At 30.0% G+C, this 20,712-nt stretch overlaps 1 protein-coding gene and 1 long non-coding RNA gene across 2 annotated transcripts; both read right to left on the reverse strand.

Moving 5' to 3' along the window:
- Positions 1-14,943: 14,943 nt before the first annotated feature.
- Positions 14,944-19,373, reverse strand: LOC136795666 (uncharacterized). Its single transcript, XR_010843295.1, has 2 exons — positions 19,099-19,373; positions 14,944-15,088 (listed from the first exon to the last, which is right to left on the reverse strand). It is a non-coding gene; the product is annotated as an uncharacterized lncRNA (long non-coding RNA).
- On the reverse strand, positions 16,266-17,902 carry LOC106690199 (uncharacterized). The gene has a single exon (XM_014435548.2). It carries the CDS (start codon positions 17,685-17,687, stop codon positions 16,524-16,526), a length of 1,164 nt encoding a protein of 387 aa, XP_014291034.1. The 5' UTR covers positions 17,688-17,902; the 3' UTR covers positions 16,266-16,523.
- Positions 19,374-20,712: the final 1,339 nt, after the last annotated feature.

A 20,712-nucleotide genomic window follows, 5' to 3' on the forward strand; every position in this document is an offset into this window, starting at 1 on the left:
CCAACGTTTCGGCTTTTCTAGCCATCTTCAGGGACATCTTCAATACAAAAATCCTTCTCACATTAATTTATATTTTCTATTTGCAGGCTATTCTGCCCAGGTCATTTTCTTTATTTAAAGTTCAAACCTCTTTATTTAAATTTTAAAACCATTCACATTTATTTTTTCTATAAGACTATCAACAGTATAAAACACCACACCATATAATATGTTATATAAATTATATATAATTTATAAGATAAATGAATAAATAAAGTGTTGAGACGGATTTGGATATAAAATTGATTTATTTAATAAATATTACCTTGTCTCAAAAAATTGTTGAAATTATAAATAATATTTCAATAGTTCTGAATTACAAAGCTTTAACCTGTCTGCTAGTTAAAATAAAATAGTTGACATCGTAACTGAGGATCATAATTTAAATTAGACTGTTTTTTTTTCTTTTAATAAGAAAGCAGTGGCTCAGATACATATTGCAAAAAATTACATTGGAGTTCTGGCAATAGCTAGGTTCCAAAAGGTAGCTCGTACATCACATGCACATATACAGCACAGCCAGCAAGGACCGATACGAACATTAATCTTTGTATGGCATGAAGAAAATAAATATATTCATACTCGTTAGGGTATGTATAATGAAGAAAATAATAAGTATTGCAAGGAATAGGATTTACTTAAATATATTATTTGTTGAGCTCATAATATGATTTTTTTATATTATATATCATAATAATTATTTATTAAGCAACAAGAGCACCCGCGACAGCTCCAGCGGCGGCTTTCCCTGCTTCGATGGCGATGGGCTTAGCGACTTGCCCAATTTTTTCCAGTTAATCCTAGGATCTTCCTCCAAAACTGGATGAATAAAGTATCATAATTAGAACAAAAACTCTTACATAAATATTAAGTATTAACATTGTAAAGAAAACGAAAACTAAGTATAATAGTGAAAGTTTGTTAAGAAAGAGAGAGGGTTATTTTAAGTATACAAATTAATACTTGTTATTTACATATTTCAAGTCAAACGTAATCAATTGCGTACTTTCACCGTGGTTTCAATTCTGGTCCAAGTGAGTCAAGGAGTACCTCCAAATCTTCATCAGTGACTTCTTCATTAACTTCATTCTCTGTATCAGTTAGAATGATTTAGTTTAAAGTAAATTAAAATGAATATTTTTATTGTTAATATCATTTTAATGCAGTACTTACTGACAGCCTCCATTTGTACTGCCATGACACAGACACCAAGGAAAAGGAAGAGAACCAGCTTAGACATGTTGGAAGGTTTGTGGTGATATTGAAGAATCGGGTAAATCTTAGTTATTATTTACCAATTTTGTAATTGCTCTTCATTTGCTAACATTCTGTGTTCGTCCGGCTAACGAACTATTTATTTATGTGGGCATTTGTTCACGATTAATATAAGCAAATTCGATTTATTGGTCGTAATAATACATACACAAGTATATTGACGCAGGGGCAATAACTCGAATTTGAATGCACTTACTAAAAATAACTTTAATTATTAAGAATCGAGCAGAATGTCTGTAGACATATGTCAGTGTTAATACCAGGATCTGACTGGACGAAGGTAGCAGGAATGTTTGAAAAAAAAAATCAAACACACTAAAAATTATTAAGTGTCCTAAACGAACATTTCAAGTTCAATAAGGAAACTCTACTTTATTAAGTTTCATTCGACCATCGCCGTGTGTTAAACTCTCTTAGTTAGGAGACGACCTAAGTTTATTAATGGTTTTGTTCATTAATACATCATCAAATTAATCAAGGTTTTGAAGGTCTAAACTTTTATAATATAGTTATGTTGCTGTCCATTTGGATCTAAAAAACTTCATCGCTAAAGAATACTGCAGATTATTCCATAGGCTTTCTTCCAGAAAGATGGCTTGCCAGTAAATATAACCAAAGGTATCAAATGTTAAGTGGCAGCACACAATTTTATGTGGTTAGGGCTACTTTTAAAAATTTTTATTCTTTCTGCAATCTCACCCCATCGAGTATGGCTATATTAGGCCACCTATTTTCCATTTTCAATAAGAATTTCTAGCTACAACCCTAATCACTTAAAATTTGATTCCACTACTTAATATTTGTCACCTTTCTGCTATTTTTACAACCTAATTCACCTTTCTGAACTCTATTGGATAAATTTTAATGTAGCTTTTGGATTCAAATGGATAACCACATTATTTGGTTTTATATTACATTATTTCCTTTGATCCTAAAATTTTGCTTTTTGTAAGAAGATCATAACAATTAGTAATTACTTATCACGACCATGGAGTAATTACTTATCAACATTTTATCTTTTTCGATGCAGGTTATGACGGTATAAACATACTACTTAAATCGTGATTTACAGAAATTTCACTAGTTCTTGTCTGTAAATATGGTTTCTGCAAATCGCGATTCAATTAGAATCCATTTCGCTTGGTTCGTAATCCTTACACCAGTCATCTCTCGATATAATTAGGTTACACATTAATAATCAACAACATTGATATTGCAATTGATCTGAGGCAAACACTATGTTACAATGGAGCCATGCATGGAGTTAATATTAACTGCGATAACACATGTGTCATCGGCATATACGACAAGGATAGTGCTGAATTGGTTGGGATGTCATCTGTATATACTGTGTAGAGAATGGGACCGAGGTCACTTCCCTTTAGAACTTAAGTTTTTAACGAACGCAATAAAAGAATAAAAATTAACATTTCATGAGGTAATGAAAAATAAAATAAAATAAACTCTGAAAATTATCATACATTCGTATATTATAGTAATTGATTTTTCAAGATTCATCTGTAAATAATAAACAATTAAATATTTGACCTGACCACTTGCACAAGTTTCCTTACTGTTTCGGTTAAAAATTCAATGCGAAAATTGTTAACTATATTTTCACTAATATTGGTCCAATTTATATCTTTTTTATGTTATTTAATTATTTTTCAATTGGACACGTTAGATGTAACGGAAAAAAACAAATACAAAAAATGAATGGTTTCAGCGGTAACTAGCAAAAATACTTTCAAAAACATGAGTGAAGAAAGACCCTTCTAGTGCGCATGCGCCAGTATGAGGTAAAGAAGCATGTCTTCTACAAATTTATTCTTTAAGACTGTCGAGAGGAAATATTTTGAAGTGGATATTAATCGATCCAAAGCTATACCAACACCTGATTTACACATCTTTTTGAAATTTTCTTACAAAAATTTAAATTTTCATCTATCCCATAATTTCCATCCCTCCTCACATCTCTCAAATTGTCTCGCTATAAAATTTCCAAGGAAGTCTTACATCACTAACAATGTTCTAACGTAATCAAATAATACACCAATTAATTTTTAACAAGATTACATAACAAATTTCTTAGACAAGGATACATTCCCATTTATTGGGCTATTCAGTGGAAGTACTGTTATTCACAAGTTGAGAAAAGGAATAGGACTCACAAAAAACAACATTGTATCCAAAAATAAACATAGCTTAGATTTTGATAAAATGATGATTATACTCAGACAAAATAGTACTTTAAAAAGAAAAAAACCTTGAAGCCATTTATATAGCAAAACATCAATGATACAGTCAGAGAAATTTAAACCAACATTATGCAGAGATCTTATGTAAAATTAATTTATGAAGAATATAGTTGAATTTTAGATATTTATTTATGACTAAATTTCATATGATTTTTAATAATAAAATAGATAAAATTGTGTTGCACAATAAAATAATAATATACCAAACATGGTTATATGGTCATATGGTTGGGGTAGGTTATATAATTATTATAATTATTGTTGGTGCGACAGACAGTGAAGGTCCAAGGCCTTGCTTGATGTACTTATGAAATAAATCGCGCCTTTTTGATGTGGTTTTCATAAGATGGGTTCGTCACTCCCACGCCTATATTTGTGAGTGCCACCCATTGGCTAGCGGGCCTCACAAATGCCAGGGGCGAGGCTGTGAGTGAGTACTATATAATTATATGCTTGAAAAAATCCCTGATAGTGCCGGGGACTAGAACTCGCAACCTTTGGGGTTGGTAGACAGGCGCTTTATACGCTGCTACCATCACTTCCAGGTTATATAATAATGTTGTTATAAGTTAATAATAGTGAATAACAAAAATTGTGAAGAACAGAATTTATTATTTGGTTATACTTAAAAAAGCAGGTAAACATTTAATGGTGCAAATTTATTATTAAAGAAATATCTTATCCCTTATTGATTACGTTTTATAAATTTATTTTGACTTAGTTAAATTGTAAAATTGATTTGGGAAAAATACTCAGCAAGGTTTTAGAAACCAGTGAGAGCCTGTGATACTAAAATTAGGGCATGGAAATTATAATTAATAATGTCGTTGTACTGTTAATAATAAGTTATTATTAAAGCTGTTATTTTTAAGACTGTCCTTAGTGATGGCCGGATTGGCCGAAACCTTGGACATGTAATATGTTTTAATAAAGAAGGTTGCTACCATTTGGATAATTTTTGTTATTATTAATAAAACTTCCATTCTCGAGCAAGACAATATAAAAAAATATATTAACACTATTACAAAGTGTATATCATTTTTGTTTTCCTATTTCATAACTTATGACTTAACAAACGTATTAAACGTTCTAATGATTCTCAAACTTACATATTGTAGTTGAAAATTTATTTCATTATAAATTGTGATATATAAATGAAATACCTTGTGGAAACATAACTGAATAAATCTATAGAAGCCAAACAGAAAACAAGGTTTGTAAATACGATATACCATTGTTTACTATGGAAATGAAATTATCCAGCTATCATCGCTGTCAATATAGGTATTCTTTCAAACAGTAACACTCAATAACAATTAGTTCCAGTAAATAAAAGGCTCTATTTGTTCCGTTAATGGATCAGTTAAGGTGTATATTTTAATTTATTTAAACAAGTGTTCTAGCCAGATTTTTAAATCCGTACGCTTTTGGCAAAGTATGAAGTTAAATAATTTTGGGGCAGAATCGTTATCATTAATAATGATAGTTCAAGACCCCAAGAGGGAAAATAAAAGTCAGTTATATCACACTAAAAATTGATTACTTTAATAAAAACTATGTATAATTGCTAGTAAAAATTGATGAGTCTGTCAAATATAGTTAGGGGAATACGGCAGTTGTTAAAAAAAAAAATATTTTCATTCAGAGCTCCACATTGTTAAAACTATCAACAAGACTAGAAAACCCAAATCCATATCATTTAAAATAGAGTAAAGTTTCTAAAATATGAGCCTTAGTTGATCAGTTTACTATCAATAGTTCCCAAGATACATTTTTTTTTTTAAATGTACAGAAAATGAGTAGTTAGTTAATTTGATGTGGGAAATGTAAAAAATTTATATTTCAGGATTCTTGAGACGTACATATGTGTATCAGCACTCAAATTAAAGCTAGTTTAATGTACTATAAAGTAGTTTATGACGTTTATCTTAGTAGGTGTAGTAGCTTTCATGGTATTTGCTAAAATTTGATTTCTAGTTGTTCAGAAAAAAATACATAGTCAAAATTGTTATTCATATCACAATTTCATAAAAACTTCTACTCCTACAAAGATTTATTAATTTAATTCAATTAGATTAATTTATAGTAGCAACTAACTTTATAGTAAGTACTTTATAGCAGTAACCAACGTCCAAGGGTTCCAGAAATATAGTTTTTCATAAATAAAATGATTTGACCGAACAACTATAAATCAACATTGAGTGAATTTATTTTAGAAAATATCATAAAAATTACTACTCCTACAAAGATAAACGTTATAGTATAAATTATAGTACATTAAACTAGTGTTAACGCCATAATATAATTACCTTGTAAATAATTGTAAATAGTATTTGAGTTTTATTAGTGTTTAATTTAGTTACATATATTTTTATTTGTATTGTTTTATTTAGATTTAGTTATTTGAAACGAAAAAAAAAATGTAATTATATTTGTTTGTAATAATGAGTAATACAGACAGTTGCTAGGGGCTGGTGATTGTTGCTAAGGCATCACCCTAGCAACGGACCGACCATCTTAGTTTTTTTATGGCAGTTCCGACTAATTAGTGGCCCTAGTAGCGTCATTAGCAGCCCTGTCTGCGTTTGGTTGATATTATTTTATTGACATTTTTTGAGTGTACTCGTCGTCATAGCAGTTCGGAACCAGACCACTTCTGTGTTTCGATTTTAATATGAGTTCCAATTAATTAAGTAATTAGTGGCCAACCCTTGGACCCAAGGAACGTGTGTAATCAGCCTTGTCTGCGTTCATTTTGTCGGCTCGCCTAGTACAATACGACTGTTGGATATTTGGACCATCGATGACCCAGACCTACACATCTCGGCAACACTCTTCCCCTGACCTATCGGAGTGGAGCAACCTTTCGTCGTGCAGTATTTATTTTATATATCTATTTCTTTTTTGTGTGTAAATTAGTTTTATTGTCATTTTCATAATTTATCGAACTATTTTATTTTTATCTGAAAGGGCTTTTTATTTTTTACTTGTATATTTTGTTTATGTTAGTTTTTAGTTTTTAAAATGTTTAAATTCAACCAAATAAATGTTTAATCCGAGCCAGTTTGTTTTTTTGTTCATTTTAAAGCCTTCCAACAAAAAGACATAGTCCATTTGAGGTGGCTTTAACAACTAGCTTTAATTTGAGTACTAATAGACATCGGTACGTTCCATAGTTATATATTTCATATATTATATATATAGTATATATTTCATTGAATATTGCTTTAAAAAACAAACCAAAAACTACATCTCGGGAACTATTGAATATAAACAGCTCTACTAGGGCTCATATTTCAGCAAATTTAAATGATTTTTTATTAGGTTTCGAATTATTGTGGGTAGTTTTAATGATAGGGAGCTCCAAACAGAAAATTATTTATTTTTTTAAGTTTTGAAATATCCGCCATTTTTATTCCCTCTAACTATTCTTGGCAGACTCATAAATTTTTACCAGTAATTTATCGTAGTTTTCAATAAAGTATTAAAATATTGGGGTGAAATAACAGAATATTTTTATACCGGGCTAGAGCCATATGAGAGCACTATGAATCCAAGGTAATGCCAGGGTATTTCAGAACGGTTCATATGGCAAAGCAAGAAACAAAATATATCTGAATAATAGTTTTTATCATATGAATATTTCTTTTATTTTTGATTTTATGACAGATCATTGCTGTGCTTTAAGTCTAGCACATCTGAAAGATTTTAGATTTTATGTTGAATTTAACATACTCCAAAGTTATTAGTACAGACAAATTGCTTTCTCTACTAAAGCCTGTCCTAAGGCAATAGCTTTGTCACTAAGTAACCCCAGTCTACGGTACAAACTTTTGAATTCGTCATACACGAAATGAATTTCTCGATATACCACTACTAAAGCAAAATAACGAAACGAACTCAGGATGTTACTTATGTACCTTATATATGTAAGTTTTATATTTAAAGCTACTTTCTAAACAGAGTTTCTTCTTTTTTTTAACCTTCAGATTAGTTTCAGAGTTCAGACTATCGAAAATCAAAAACATGTAGTTTATTTCAGTAGGATAAAAAAAAAAATAGTAGGAAAGTACAAAACAAGTCCGTTTTAAAAAATCTGATAAACCCTTGAAAGCTAGTTTTATAAATTTTATTATTTTCTAAAATATTCCTGGTGGAAAATATTCGAATCAAAAATAACTGCAACAATAATTATTTCAATTGATTTACTTTTCAAAAATATCCTTACTTTGCGTTACTATACAATGAAAACAATTGTATCTTCAATAAATCATTGTCAACATTTGGAAGGGTCACGAGTTTATTTTTTTAAGAAAAAAAAAATGATGAATTAATAACTGAGATATTTTTGGGAATGGGATGAACAAAATGTATCTGAACATCAATTTGACTTGGACTGATAAAATTGAACATACATTACCTAGAGAGGCTGGCCACATACTGACAGGAGTGTAGTGGAAGAGCAAGTGGCTTATTTCTAGATGTCAATCATGCTTTTGACAGGATTTGGAGTCAGCTATGGCTTTGGAAGGGTTTGAATCTAAATCCTAATCCAATCATCGTAATAAATCGATTTTCATCTGTATTATATATCTACAGGTAATTTAATTCCTACAATACTAGAGAGTTTTTTTATTGAGACATTTTTAAATGGATAACCAAAGTGAGTGAATAATACAATTTAGCGTTAAAATTTGAGAAATAATAAAATAATTTGATAGGAGGAAAACCTACCATTACTTATTTCAATTATACTAAAATACATAATTGAGTAGTTAAAAATGATCTAAAACAAATTCTATCATAAATCAGTTCTAATGTTTTAATTATTAGTTTATTAATATATTAGTTGTGTTTTTATAGTAAGTACTGAAATTAAAATACGAATTTCTTTTTATCCATTTCTTTCACAAAATGCATCGTTTTGGATACAGGCCTATTTCAAGAGAGACACTAAAATATTCATATTTTTTACTAAAATTTCACTCATCAGAATAACACTATATTTCTATTGTCATACCTTAAAATTGATCTAGGCTCTAATATGTATTTTAGAAAGCAGAATCGGGAGATTTCAAAGAAAGGAAAGTCCTTCGTACGGAGGAGGAGATCTAACACTGGACTGCTTGCAGAGACTGGTGCATATGAAAGCAAGGAGGTTAAGATGGGGAGACATGTGGCTCGAAGCAATCCATCAGGACGCCTCTATACAGCAATAAAATAAATACCACTAAAGTTGGCAAGAGACTTTTTTCCAGATGAATAGACAGAATCAACAAAGATCCGAATGACCTGCATGCAACAAATTGGACAGCATTAGCCAAAGACAGAAAGTCATGAAAAAGAAATTATTTCCAGGAGCCAATTTAGAGGTCAATTTTAAAATATGATAGTAGAAATATAGTGTTATTGTGAAATTGGTTTCAGGAAGATCTACCGAAAAAAAAAATTAATAAATTTTTCATTGGTAGACTATTATTCTTTAAAAGAATATATATTTGTTAATGAATACCTCAAAATTTTATTTTGAGAATTTCTAAAATAATTAATATCTAATTAGGAACATTTATATTCATATTTCAATCTTTTTAACAATCTACTTATTTATTGTGATATTATGGGTTTATAATTAATGAGGACCGTGTAAACCTCTCAATGCCTGCTGATCCTCTCATAACAAGTGTTCAAACTAGTTTTAAAGTAATTTGAAGCTATAAATTTTTAAATTTTAATTTGTAATTATTATTATCTTATATTTTAGTAATAATATCATTGGGTAAAGTTCTAATTCAAACTTCAGGATAACTATAAGCAGGAACATTTCTGATTTAAAATTGATGTCAAGCCGATAAATTGTCCAAATAGATGTAATAAAACTTCTATCGATAAAATTAAGGATTGTGATGGGCAGGTTGTCGGCTTTGACTTAGTAAGGCGTAAGATAGAATGTTGCGGGTTAGTAGTCCACTAGAATCAGGCACTTATTTTCAAAGAAAGCCTAGTAAGAAATGAACGTTCAAAATAGGGCGCCATATTTTATTTTAAATTCATTGAATTTATTTAGTATTAGTATTTAACTTACTAATAAAATAATAAGTATTGAATCAATGCTAATTTCCAATCAATTATTTGGACTAAATAATTTAATATAACAATAAAATATTTGTACTAATTTCATATAGTGTTATACATATTATTCGTATATTTTTTTTTAATAAATATATATTATATCCATTATATCGTGTATTATATTTTAATACTATATATAGATATTAGAAAATACAAAGAGAAAGAGAAAGATACTTACCTAAGATGAATTAAATGTATGCAAAAGATATGACTTATATTAATTTTTTTTATTTATATATTTCTTTAGAAATTTTGTAAAACAACATTTTCTATTCAAACGTAATGCAAATAGAAAAATTTATGTTTTGGATAATAAATATAATAAACCTTTACAGACTTTTAATCATGCTATGTTATATTTTTTATTTTTGTTACTAATGTAATTTTCACGTTTCTAAATTTGAAATAATGCATAATAGGTTGAAACGCAAATAATCATTATTTTTTTAATGTAAAGCAGACCTAAGGATTTAGTGTCAGAACTAATAAAGAATAAAAGACAAGATTACAACGCTACGTTTATATATTGCGCGATATATTGCAAATTGTAATATTTGGATTTTTTTCTTACTTTCCATTTCTTCTCTTTGTTGAGACAGAACTAATCCGGTATTTTACGATTTTTTGGAAAGTAACTTATTTCACTTATTTGATAATGATAATCCCCCTGATTTGTTTTTATAAAATTTTTAATTTGTCTTAAACTATGCATTAAAATTTAATTTTTTTTTTACCACGTGTTATTTTAATTTATTTCGTATTTTTAGTTTTCTTTGTTATAAAATCAATTTTCTATTATGCGTTTTGTTCCTTATCGTTCTTGTGCAGTACCTATTTACAAAAATACTATTATAAAGATTCCCCAAAAGTTATTTATCTTAGTGCTAAAAGATGTCAAAACTAGAAAAAAATGGTTAAAGCTGGCTTAGAAGGGTTCCGAAATGAGTAGCGAATCTTATTGATTGTTATTAATTATTAATAGTAATGTACACTGAATTTCAATCAATAAATTTTTTAAAATCCAGTATTTTTGAAAAGTGTCATTTGCTTTTTGAGTGCCTAGGGTACTCAACAGAACAACATTAATTTTTTTATGAGCTAAAACAATATTAAAATATATCAAATCGAACGAATTCAGTACTGATGGTAAGTTTTCACTCTGCCCGATGACAACAATGAAGTAAACGTTAGCTAGATTTAAAAGTAATAAAACTTAATTCGAATATATTTCAATAATCAATAAGTTTGAAAAAGATAGCTGCCCGTATGAAGTAGATTAAAGGAAGATAGTCAGGTGCCATTCAATAAAGGTTTCAAAATAGAAACAAATAACTATTTATTGTTAACCAACGTTTCGCCAAATTTTACAGGACTTCGTCAGAGCTAAATAAGAAAAACAAAATACAAACATTACAAACTAATGTTTACTTCATTGTTATCATCTTACAAAATGAAAACTCTTACCATCAGTACTGAATTCGTTGGATTTGATATATTTTAATATTGTTTTGAACTCGTAAAAAAATTGAGGTTGTTCTGTTGAGTGTCCTAGGGCAGCGATTCCCAAACTGGGTGCCTCAAGCAAATGACACTTTCCAAAAATACTATGGATTTTTTAAAAATTTATTTATTGAAATTTAGTGTGCATTACTATTAACTGTACATACAAATACATCTAGTAAATTTTATGTTAGATTATAATGATACGACACTAACATGTAGAGAAACTACCCATTAGTAGTACTCTAATAACATTTGTATATTAGAAGGTTTCTAGGCGCCTGAAAGGATTGTTAGGAATGGAACAGAAAGCTATATTAGAAACTAAGTGGTTCCGGTGGTCAGGAAGTTTTTAATGGAATGATTGATGTCTGGTTCGGGCTAGATCGGTTACATATGAAACAGTAAAGTCTTTCGAAAAAAAATTATTAGTGCGTCTGGTATGTACAGCATTTATTCACTCAGCATAATTGTGCCTAATTTTTTTTTAGCTCGAAAAGGATGGTGCGAATTCTTTTCAGCACAAGAAGAAAGATGCCGTGACGAAAAAAAAAATAAGATGGCTGCCCTAGGGGTTATAAAAAATTTACATACTTTCGTGCTTCAAAACTTGCATTACTTATTTTGAGTTTGCATGAATGTTGTGAGTAATAAAAGAATTAGTTATTAAATAATCAAAATTATATCATTGTATAGTCTCAACACTTTTTATTACATCGATAGTCCAACGTTTCGGCCATCCTCAAGGACCTCAATCTTCAAATGTAAATTCTCACCTCACAGCAAAATTTAAAAATTGTTTTGCATTCAATTCTGCCCAGGTCATTAATTATAAGTCAAACACACCCTATTTTTAAAATATTCATTAATATTTAAAACTTTTAATTTTTAATTTATCAACACTATCACTACCAAACTACTAACTATTTATAAATAGTTATAAAATACTATACAAGGATACAATTTTGATTTATTTAATAAATAATTACCATTCTCAAGAAATTGAAAAAATATATTTAAAGAAGAATTTGTGTTAATTTTCAGTTTTAACGCCCAGAAATTTCCAATTAAGATTTTTGGTTGTACAACTGTTTGATTCAATGTTGAAGATAGAAGTTACGTCATAACTTGTGTTAACTATTACGTCAAACCATGACGTGATCCGGAATAAATAATTTAATTTACTTACTTAAATATATTTTACCTCAAAACATATTTTCGTACTTCAAAACTTGCATTACTTATTTTGAGTTTGCATGAAGTTTGTGAGTAATAGAAGAATTAGTGTTAATTTTCAGTTTTATCGTCCAAAAATTTCCAAGTAAGATATTTGGTTGTACAACTGTTTGATTCAATGTTGAAGATAGTTACGTCATGACTTGAGTTAACTATTACGTCAAACTATGGCGTGATCTGGAATAAATAATTTAATTTATTTACTTAAATCTATTTTAGCTCAAAACATCAAACAGCCACCGACGGCCTTGCTGATGTTTTTGTTTGACTGATTAGTACTCCATACAAAAGAAAAATAATTAGTTTAATTTCAGTGGTTGTAGATGAGGACCACTTAGTTACTAATTAGACCAGAGTAACTGTAAGCACTAATTACAGTTAAATTTAATTGCAATTCCTTTTTTTTCTAATAATGGATACTGTTTGAATGCTATTAATAAAAATTCATCTCTCCAATCACCTATTATAGTAGTTAATTAATTGGCTTATTTTAAACCAAAATAACATCAAATAACAAAATTCATTTTGATGCTATGAAAGCTCCACTAGCTACAATCATGTTTTTGATTTAATGTAGAAATTGTAATTTTAATATTTTAAAACTTTAGACCAATCTTAATTTATTTTGATGGGATAGTATTATTATGTCATCAAATTGACGGATCTAAAAATATCTGGAGAATTGAGTATGAGTTATGGTTGCAGATTTGAGGTAACAGAAAATTTAAAATTTTCATTTTTTTTTAATGGTTGGAGAAGTTTGTCGGGGGGTGCGGTCAGCAAAGAACAACATAAATAAACAAAACTATATTTATTTATTTTATGCCGACGTTTTTTATTCCGATGTTCAGTTGGAAGCCTGCCTTCTACGCCACAATCCCTGATGAAGACCTGAAACTCAGGTCGAAACGTCGGCAATAAAATAAATAAAAATAGTTTTGTTTATTTATGTTGTTCTTTGCTGACCGCACCCCCCAACAAACTCCTCCAATCATTAATCTACGGTCAATTATCTACACCTCATTATTTCATTTTTTTTTAATTGATTGTTTAGCATTTATAATTATTTAAGTCACATATTCAGTTAGGTTTTTGGCATGGCAAAAAGAAAAGAACCACGTAAAAGTGTAAAGATAAAATAAATGACTGTTCACCGGGAAGAACTGCAACACCCGGTTACTGAGGCAATACGGTGCGGGTTTGATACCTGCATAGGGAAACAATAATGCTTCAACTTGGAGGCATAGACTTAGGACGCCCATTATCGTACACTACCTGTGTCTGACATAGCTCATGGCCCTGCAGGTTGAAGACTGGGTCTGAAGCTAATAGCTCTTTACAGTCAGCAGACTTTAAAATATTTCCTTAAGAAACCTGAAACTTGTCACAGAAATTCTGACTATTAATAACGTCTTACTGATACTGGAATGTACGGAACCTACACTGACCATGGAACATTCAAACTAAACAAGCGACAAGAGATCTAGAAACTCTATACTAACAACTAAAGATAAAAATATTGTACCAAAACTATCCATATGTTTATATATAATCACCGATTTCTAGAATAGGCCGAAAAGATTCTTATGTTTGATTTTCTTATTTCTAATACAATTCTTTATATCGTTTCAAAATAAAGTTAAATACTTCTATCTTGAACTCTCTCACTTTTAGAAAAAAGATTTTGTATACAATGGTATTGGTTAATTATTGATCAATAATTGGTAAATGATATATTATTCGTTTTTTGATCAAGATAACAGAGATTAATTAATTGATATAATTATTAGAAATTAACTGAATTATGTAATTATGTAATTAGTAACAACTGATCAGCATGGAAAAAATAAATTACGAGGTTTTCTCTAGGCAGTAAAACAGAAATTATCAGATAAAGATGGCTTTTTAGATGAAATAATATGCAAACTAGGAAAGTGTTGACATTACAAATATTATAGAAATATAGATCATTTAATGGCTACAATTATTGGGTTAATTATAAATTAACTATTAAATTAGGAAGAGATGATCAGCTTGGAAAAATAAAATTATGGTGTTCTTTCTGGGTAGTAAAAAAAAAAATTGACAAAATAATTTAGAAAGTAGAAAAACCATGGCATCATACGTATACATGTATCTATAATTCTATATAGACAATTTTATTATTTGTAATATGTTATCAACCTATGATTTATTTTAAACTTGATTGGTGTGTTTTCATGATTATCATAATAAAATTCTAATATTTAATTGAATAAATATTTAAATCATAGAAGAAATCAGTGAAGAAATAAAATAGCCATTTAAAATATGAGTATTAATTATATATACATTATCAAATATTTTTTTTAGTTAAAATTATCACATCATTTAGAGAAAATATAAATACAATGTTTGTTTTTCAGTTTATGTCAGCCAAGCTACCCATCTAAACTATAGAATAACGCATTATTATGCACTTTTCATGTTACATGATGTTTCGAGTAGTTATTTTAAAACATGGAGATTCTTTTAAAGCAGATAGTTTATTTGCAGATATGCATTGCTCCTACTGAGATCATCCTAGAATGTTCTTGTTTCTTTCTTACTTTTCACAAAGGGCTTCCACAATTTATCCCATACAGTGTTCCATCTGACTTTACCTTTGTGATCTGAAAGACAAAATATTGCAGTAACAAAGATATAAATTAATACATAAATACATGCAAATAAATTCTAATTTATAGTTATATGCATATATACTTTTTTTTTATTTATTTATTTTAATTTTTTTTTGTCAGCTGCCACTATAGACTACGAAGACCTTTAGGCAAATGGTGTATTCATACAAACATTATTGCTTGCAACGACAGTCCGAAGGGAAATCCATAACATTATGTGACTACGGTTTTCATGGTGCAGCAACTAACAATCTATAGTTCAGTCCTTGTAGGGCCGATTCGGCAGAGTCATTCACATCGACTCACTCGAGTTTAAGGACAGTAACAAAATGGGCCTATATTTCTTTCTCCGAAGCTGATTGTCCACAGACCAAATTTCCAGGCGGCTATTAGATATCCTGGAAGACCACAATGCGATTCACGATTAATGTAAACGGGTGGTGTCATCACTGTTACATACGTTTTTTGTGAGTTAACACCTATAAGTTGGCAGGCCACACAATCCCTCATCAATTTATGATTTACCACTCGGTTATGAGTGGTCATCCATGGAATTATTGACTACACTATATTTTGCTTATTTTTTATTAACTTTTTTAACCAAATAATATTTGGGCTGGGATAGCAATAAATACCATATAATACTGATATAACTCTTATAAATCAATTTTCAAGTAAATAATTATTTTTAATTAGTAACACAATTAAATACATTATTATAATTTCTTTATAGATCCCACGTTAGTGTTATTTTATTATTCCATGGCTTCTTTTTCTAAGATTAATTCTCCCCTTAAGCATATACTATAGTAATGCATTTTAAAAGGAAAAAATAAATCTAGTAATTTATTGCAAATATGCAAAAAAAGTGATTTTTTGAAAGAATATTGACTTAAACTTTTCTATAACGCTATACTCACACATAAAACTAAGAATAATGATAAAATAAAACTATGATTATTGATAAAATCATTTTTAAAAGAGAGTTATCTGGTAGTCAAATTATTAATACGAGCTGAAATCCTATTTATTTCATTTGGGTCTAACATACACTTTTTCTCATAACATAGGTTACCTGAATTCAAAAATATATTTAATGAGGTTGAGAAATAGAATGACAAATGTAACAAGATTAACAGGGTGTATTTTAAAATATACTGATCATTTTTCAATTGAACTACATATACTTATTTCTTTATTAAACTTAAGCATTTAATAATAGTATATGTTTCCTTTCACAATGATACAACAGAGAACAAAAACATGTTTTTATCTGATCGAAATTTTAATAGTAAAGTAATTCGATGACGTTTGGATAGCAATTGTGAGTTGCTAGATAACAACCAGTGCATTCTCAACGTAATTAATTGATACTAAAAATTCGGTTAAATTCTCTAAACTTTGCCACTATCAGAATATTTCAGTGTTAGCCAGTAATACTAGAAAGAGCTTGGTGGTGAGCTGCTAGGTGAGAAGCTGCTATAGCGTGGTACTCGGGGACGTGGGCCACAGTACCATCAGCATTCAGTGGAGCAGGCTGGAAGGGCACGGTGTTGTAGTCCACCACTTGGTGGAGGTGGGGTTTGTACTGTCCTTCGTCGTGTCTGTGGAGGTGGGGTTTGTACTGACCATCATCGTGTTTATGGAAGTGGTGTTTGTATTGACCGTCGTCATAGTTCCTAGCATTCTGTTGCTGAGGACTGTACTGTCCGCCGTACGAACGCTTCTTCCTTCCGAAGTGCTGTGCCAGATGATGTGGTTGAGGTTCAAAGCGAATATGTTGACCATTGTTCTGAGGGTTGTAGTCCTTCGAAGGGGGAGAAGTGTGGTCAGGATGGGCTGCTGCTAGAGCTGCTGTAGCATGGAGTCTCTTGAACTGGTTAGCGACTGCTGTGAAGTGCGCCGCATTAAAATGTTTGACTTCAGGCGTGTAGTCTACGGTCAGGTCTTGGTTGAGAGGAGCAGGTGGACCTTGGTAACGTTCGGTCGACCTACGATGTCTAGAGAGGGCTTGATGATAGGTGAGGAAAGAGGAAGCGATGGCATTGTATTCTGGAGTATGAGCAACGGTACCGTCGGGATTGAGGTTCACAGGAACGTAAGTAGGTCTGTAAGAGGTACCTTGAGTAGATGGAGGAGAGTTGTATTCGTCCTGGTCCTCTTGCTCTCGTTGGTAAAGGTGCGGTCTGTACTGACCATCATCGTACAGTGAGGTGTATGGTTTCTCATACAGCTCAGGGTGATACTGCCCTTCGTCTTCTCTAGGAGGTAGAGAATCGTGATTATCTTCCTCGGGTATTTCTGGTAGGTACTGCCCTTGATCTTCATTTCCATGTGTCTTCGAAGGGTTAGGGACACTGTACGGATCAGCAGCTTTGATACTGTTCTTAATCTTGTGGTACTCGCGTTCGAAGAAAGCCTTATGTTCGTCCCTGATATTTTCGTACTCCGGTGTAAAGGCAACTGTCCCGTCTGGATTCAGCGGAGCTGGAGGCCCATGGTAACGCTCGTAATCCCGTGCTTGATATCTGTAATGTGACCCTACTACCACAGCCAGAAGGCCGAGAAGAACAATGCTGTTAGAGATCATGTTGCTCACTGAATGGTATTGTTATCGTTCTATGTACTTTTATACCGTTGAACCCCACCATTAAAACCACCGATTTACTGATAAATCGCTCGATGGTTAGTTTGCGGAATCCGTTGCCAGACCAACCGTGACTTCAATAGTATTTCTTAAAAAGTTTCTGCAATTCATTGTCTTTGTTATTAACAGGAATGATTTAAACCTTCATAAAATTTTGATTTATATATGTGTTTGAGCTATTTATTTTAAGTATGAAATAGTTTTATTTATTATTTTGAAATTTTTTTATTGTTTATTACATTGAAATGAAATAAAATAGACTTGTTTTATTAATAATATGAACATCTGTTATTATGTTGTTTGCTGTTGCTAGGGCGTAGCTAAAGGTAACAACAGATACTACCTCAGTCATACTACCATACTACCATACTTGTTCCTGAGTCGAGTGGAATTTATCCAAACGATGAGGATAAAAGTTGGTTCCTAGAAATATTTTCGTGTGACGTAAATTAATTTTGTCATCGATATCGGTCACACTAACTTACTCCTGTCTACCAACTACCGGTCAATTTATTTCGTTCCATTACCATCATTAATTGTGGTAACAAATTTTTGTCCTGCAGTCATCTCAAGGGAAGAAGAATAATATCAGTTGATACTATATATATATCTTTATATATAGATTTTACTTTTTATCATTTAAAATGTAGGTTATTCTTTTATTTAACATTAATTTTACATTTTATTTTCATCCAATAAACCTTTTTTTTTTAAATCTTTATTTTATTTTAACATAATTCTAAAGTACTTAAATTACCGGCGTTAGTTCGAGATTTATGTTTGAATTTTATAACATCGCTCGCCACAACAATAAACCAATAACATATACACAGTGCACTTTTAAATAAGCTTATGATAAATAATAATTTGTTTCCCAGGTATACAAATAGTTTTATTTTTTTACTTTTTTATAAATGTTAATAATTCATATAAATTCATTTAGAACATATGTCATATGATCACAAATAGAATTTCTAATTTCTAAAATTTCTAATTTCTACAAATAGAAGTTCTTGAAGAATCTTCACTTTTTCCTATCGTCGCATTTCATTCTTCTGTTTTTATCACGACATGCACTCCATAAGAAACTTTCTATAATTATGAAGGCTACTTGTTCGCTTTCAAAAATTTACATCTTGAACCGTCGAAAGACTTCCGTTTTATTCACCATAAGTGTACACAAATCAATTTTATAAGACTGGATTGAAATTTGAAGAATTAAAATAAATCAAATTGTTATATTTTAATTGTATTGCAAATCAGTAGCAACAATAAATTGAATTATAATATTAATAGATATTAATCTCTAAAAATTATTTGAATGATTTAAACAATACTATCGATTAAAGCTTACCTCTTAACTCTTCCCTTATTTGAGGCGTAAGAGCGACAAGACCGTCAAGGTTTCCTGGACAAACCTCTTCTTCATCTGGAGCTTCTGCTGGAGCCAAATCTGCCTGCATGATGCAACAAAGAAACACCAAGGTGATGAGTTGAATCATGTTGACTTTTTGTAGTGGCATTTAAAATGCATTAATTTTCTTAGGATGTGTTCAAAATGGTTATTAAATTCACTATTTGAATATTATTGCAATGAATCTAAAAACTGATACAATTAAAAATTCTAATATTTTGTTAACAACTGTTGCAACAATCGCTTAAAAAAATACAAAGTAGTATCAAACTATAAATACTTTTTTTGTTATAATTCATACTATTTGTAGTAACTACGTATTATCCGTCCGATAGTTGTTGATTGTTATCAACAACATAACTCATACATTTAAAGGTGGCATACTCTATGATCCTTAATAGGAAAAATGAAGCCAAAAAGAGGGAATTTGGGCATGTTCTTGTAGGTATATGATGAGATTAATAGGAATTTTTGCTACTGTAATCTAAACTGAATTACAGAATGTTCATCGTAAGGCTCGCCATTTTGGCTTCAATTTCCTTGTTACTTATCCTCTTTATTAGAATCCTTCCTTCATGTGTATTTGTCATGTTTCTTCTATGCAAAACTGTTATTATTTTTAATCATGTCTTATTTGCATGCTTTCTTTGTGAAGGAACGATTAAAATTTTAGAATCAAGCATCTGTTCGAAAGCCAGTTCCATTATAATGGAACGAAATTATCGTAGTTATAATTTAATTGGTACTGATTAGGTTGCACATACTCATTATAAAGAAACACTTCAACAAAATAGATCAATAAACAAGATAGGGTGTAAATATTAATTGTGCAGGTATTTGATACTACACAATATCCAAAAATTCATTGGCCCAGATGAAAGTAGAACTTATTTATTAGCATCAACAAAAATGTAATCATAGATTGATGTATTAATGATGAAATAATACTTCTAAAAAATGATTCTCGTAATTAACTTTTAGGAGGAAATGCAGTACCTACATTGATAAGTTAGTAACAGAGCATTAAAAAGTATAATTCAAAGCAGACAATTTTCAATATTATATCCATAGTATAAAATCAAATATTGGTCGAATGCAAAGAAATAACAATTATTTGGGGTCAAATCGTTCAATGAACTAACACACGATTTAAAAACAAAAATTCATAAAAATATATTTAGAAAATAACATACATAATCCTTTTAATTACAAAATAAATAAATAAGAAACGAAAGATAAATTTAATTTATAGATATATAAAGAGTTCCAGACGAAAGTGTATGTGTATCAACCAAATTTATATAAAAGTGTATGTATGTATCTACTAATTGATGTATTTTATTCATGTATAAATGAAAATGTATCAAAGTTTTAGTATTTATTAAAGCATTTACATAGCTAAGTGATGATTGGGTTAACTCTAGTGATGAATGAGGGTAACCATATTAAGACCGTCCTCTAGCTCAAGTTGTACTCATTAAAGAGTAGAAGTTTCCTGTAATAAGTTACTTTATAATTAAATTTACTTTGAAAATCAAATATAATCAAGTAATA

Source organism: Halyomorpha halys, unplaced genomic scaffold (assembly GCF_000696795.3).
Source record: "Halyomorpha halys isolate HHAL.00 unplaced genomic scaffold, Hhal_1.1 Scaffold1610.1, whole genome shotgun sequence".
In the NCBI taxonomy this organism is placed as follows: domain Eukaryota; kingdom Metazoa; phylum Arthropoda; class Insecta; order Hemiptera; family Pentatomidae; genus Halyomorpha; species Halyomorpha halys.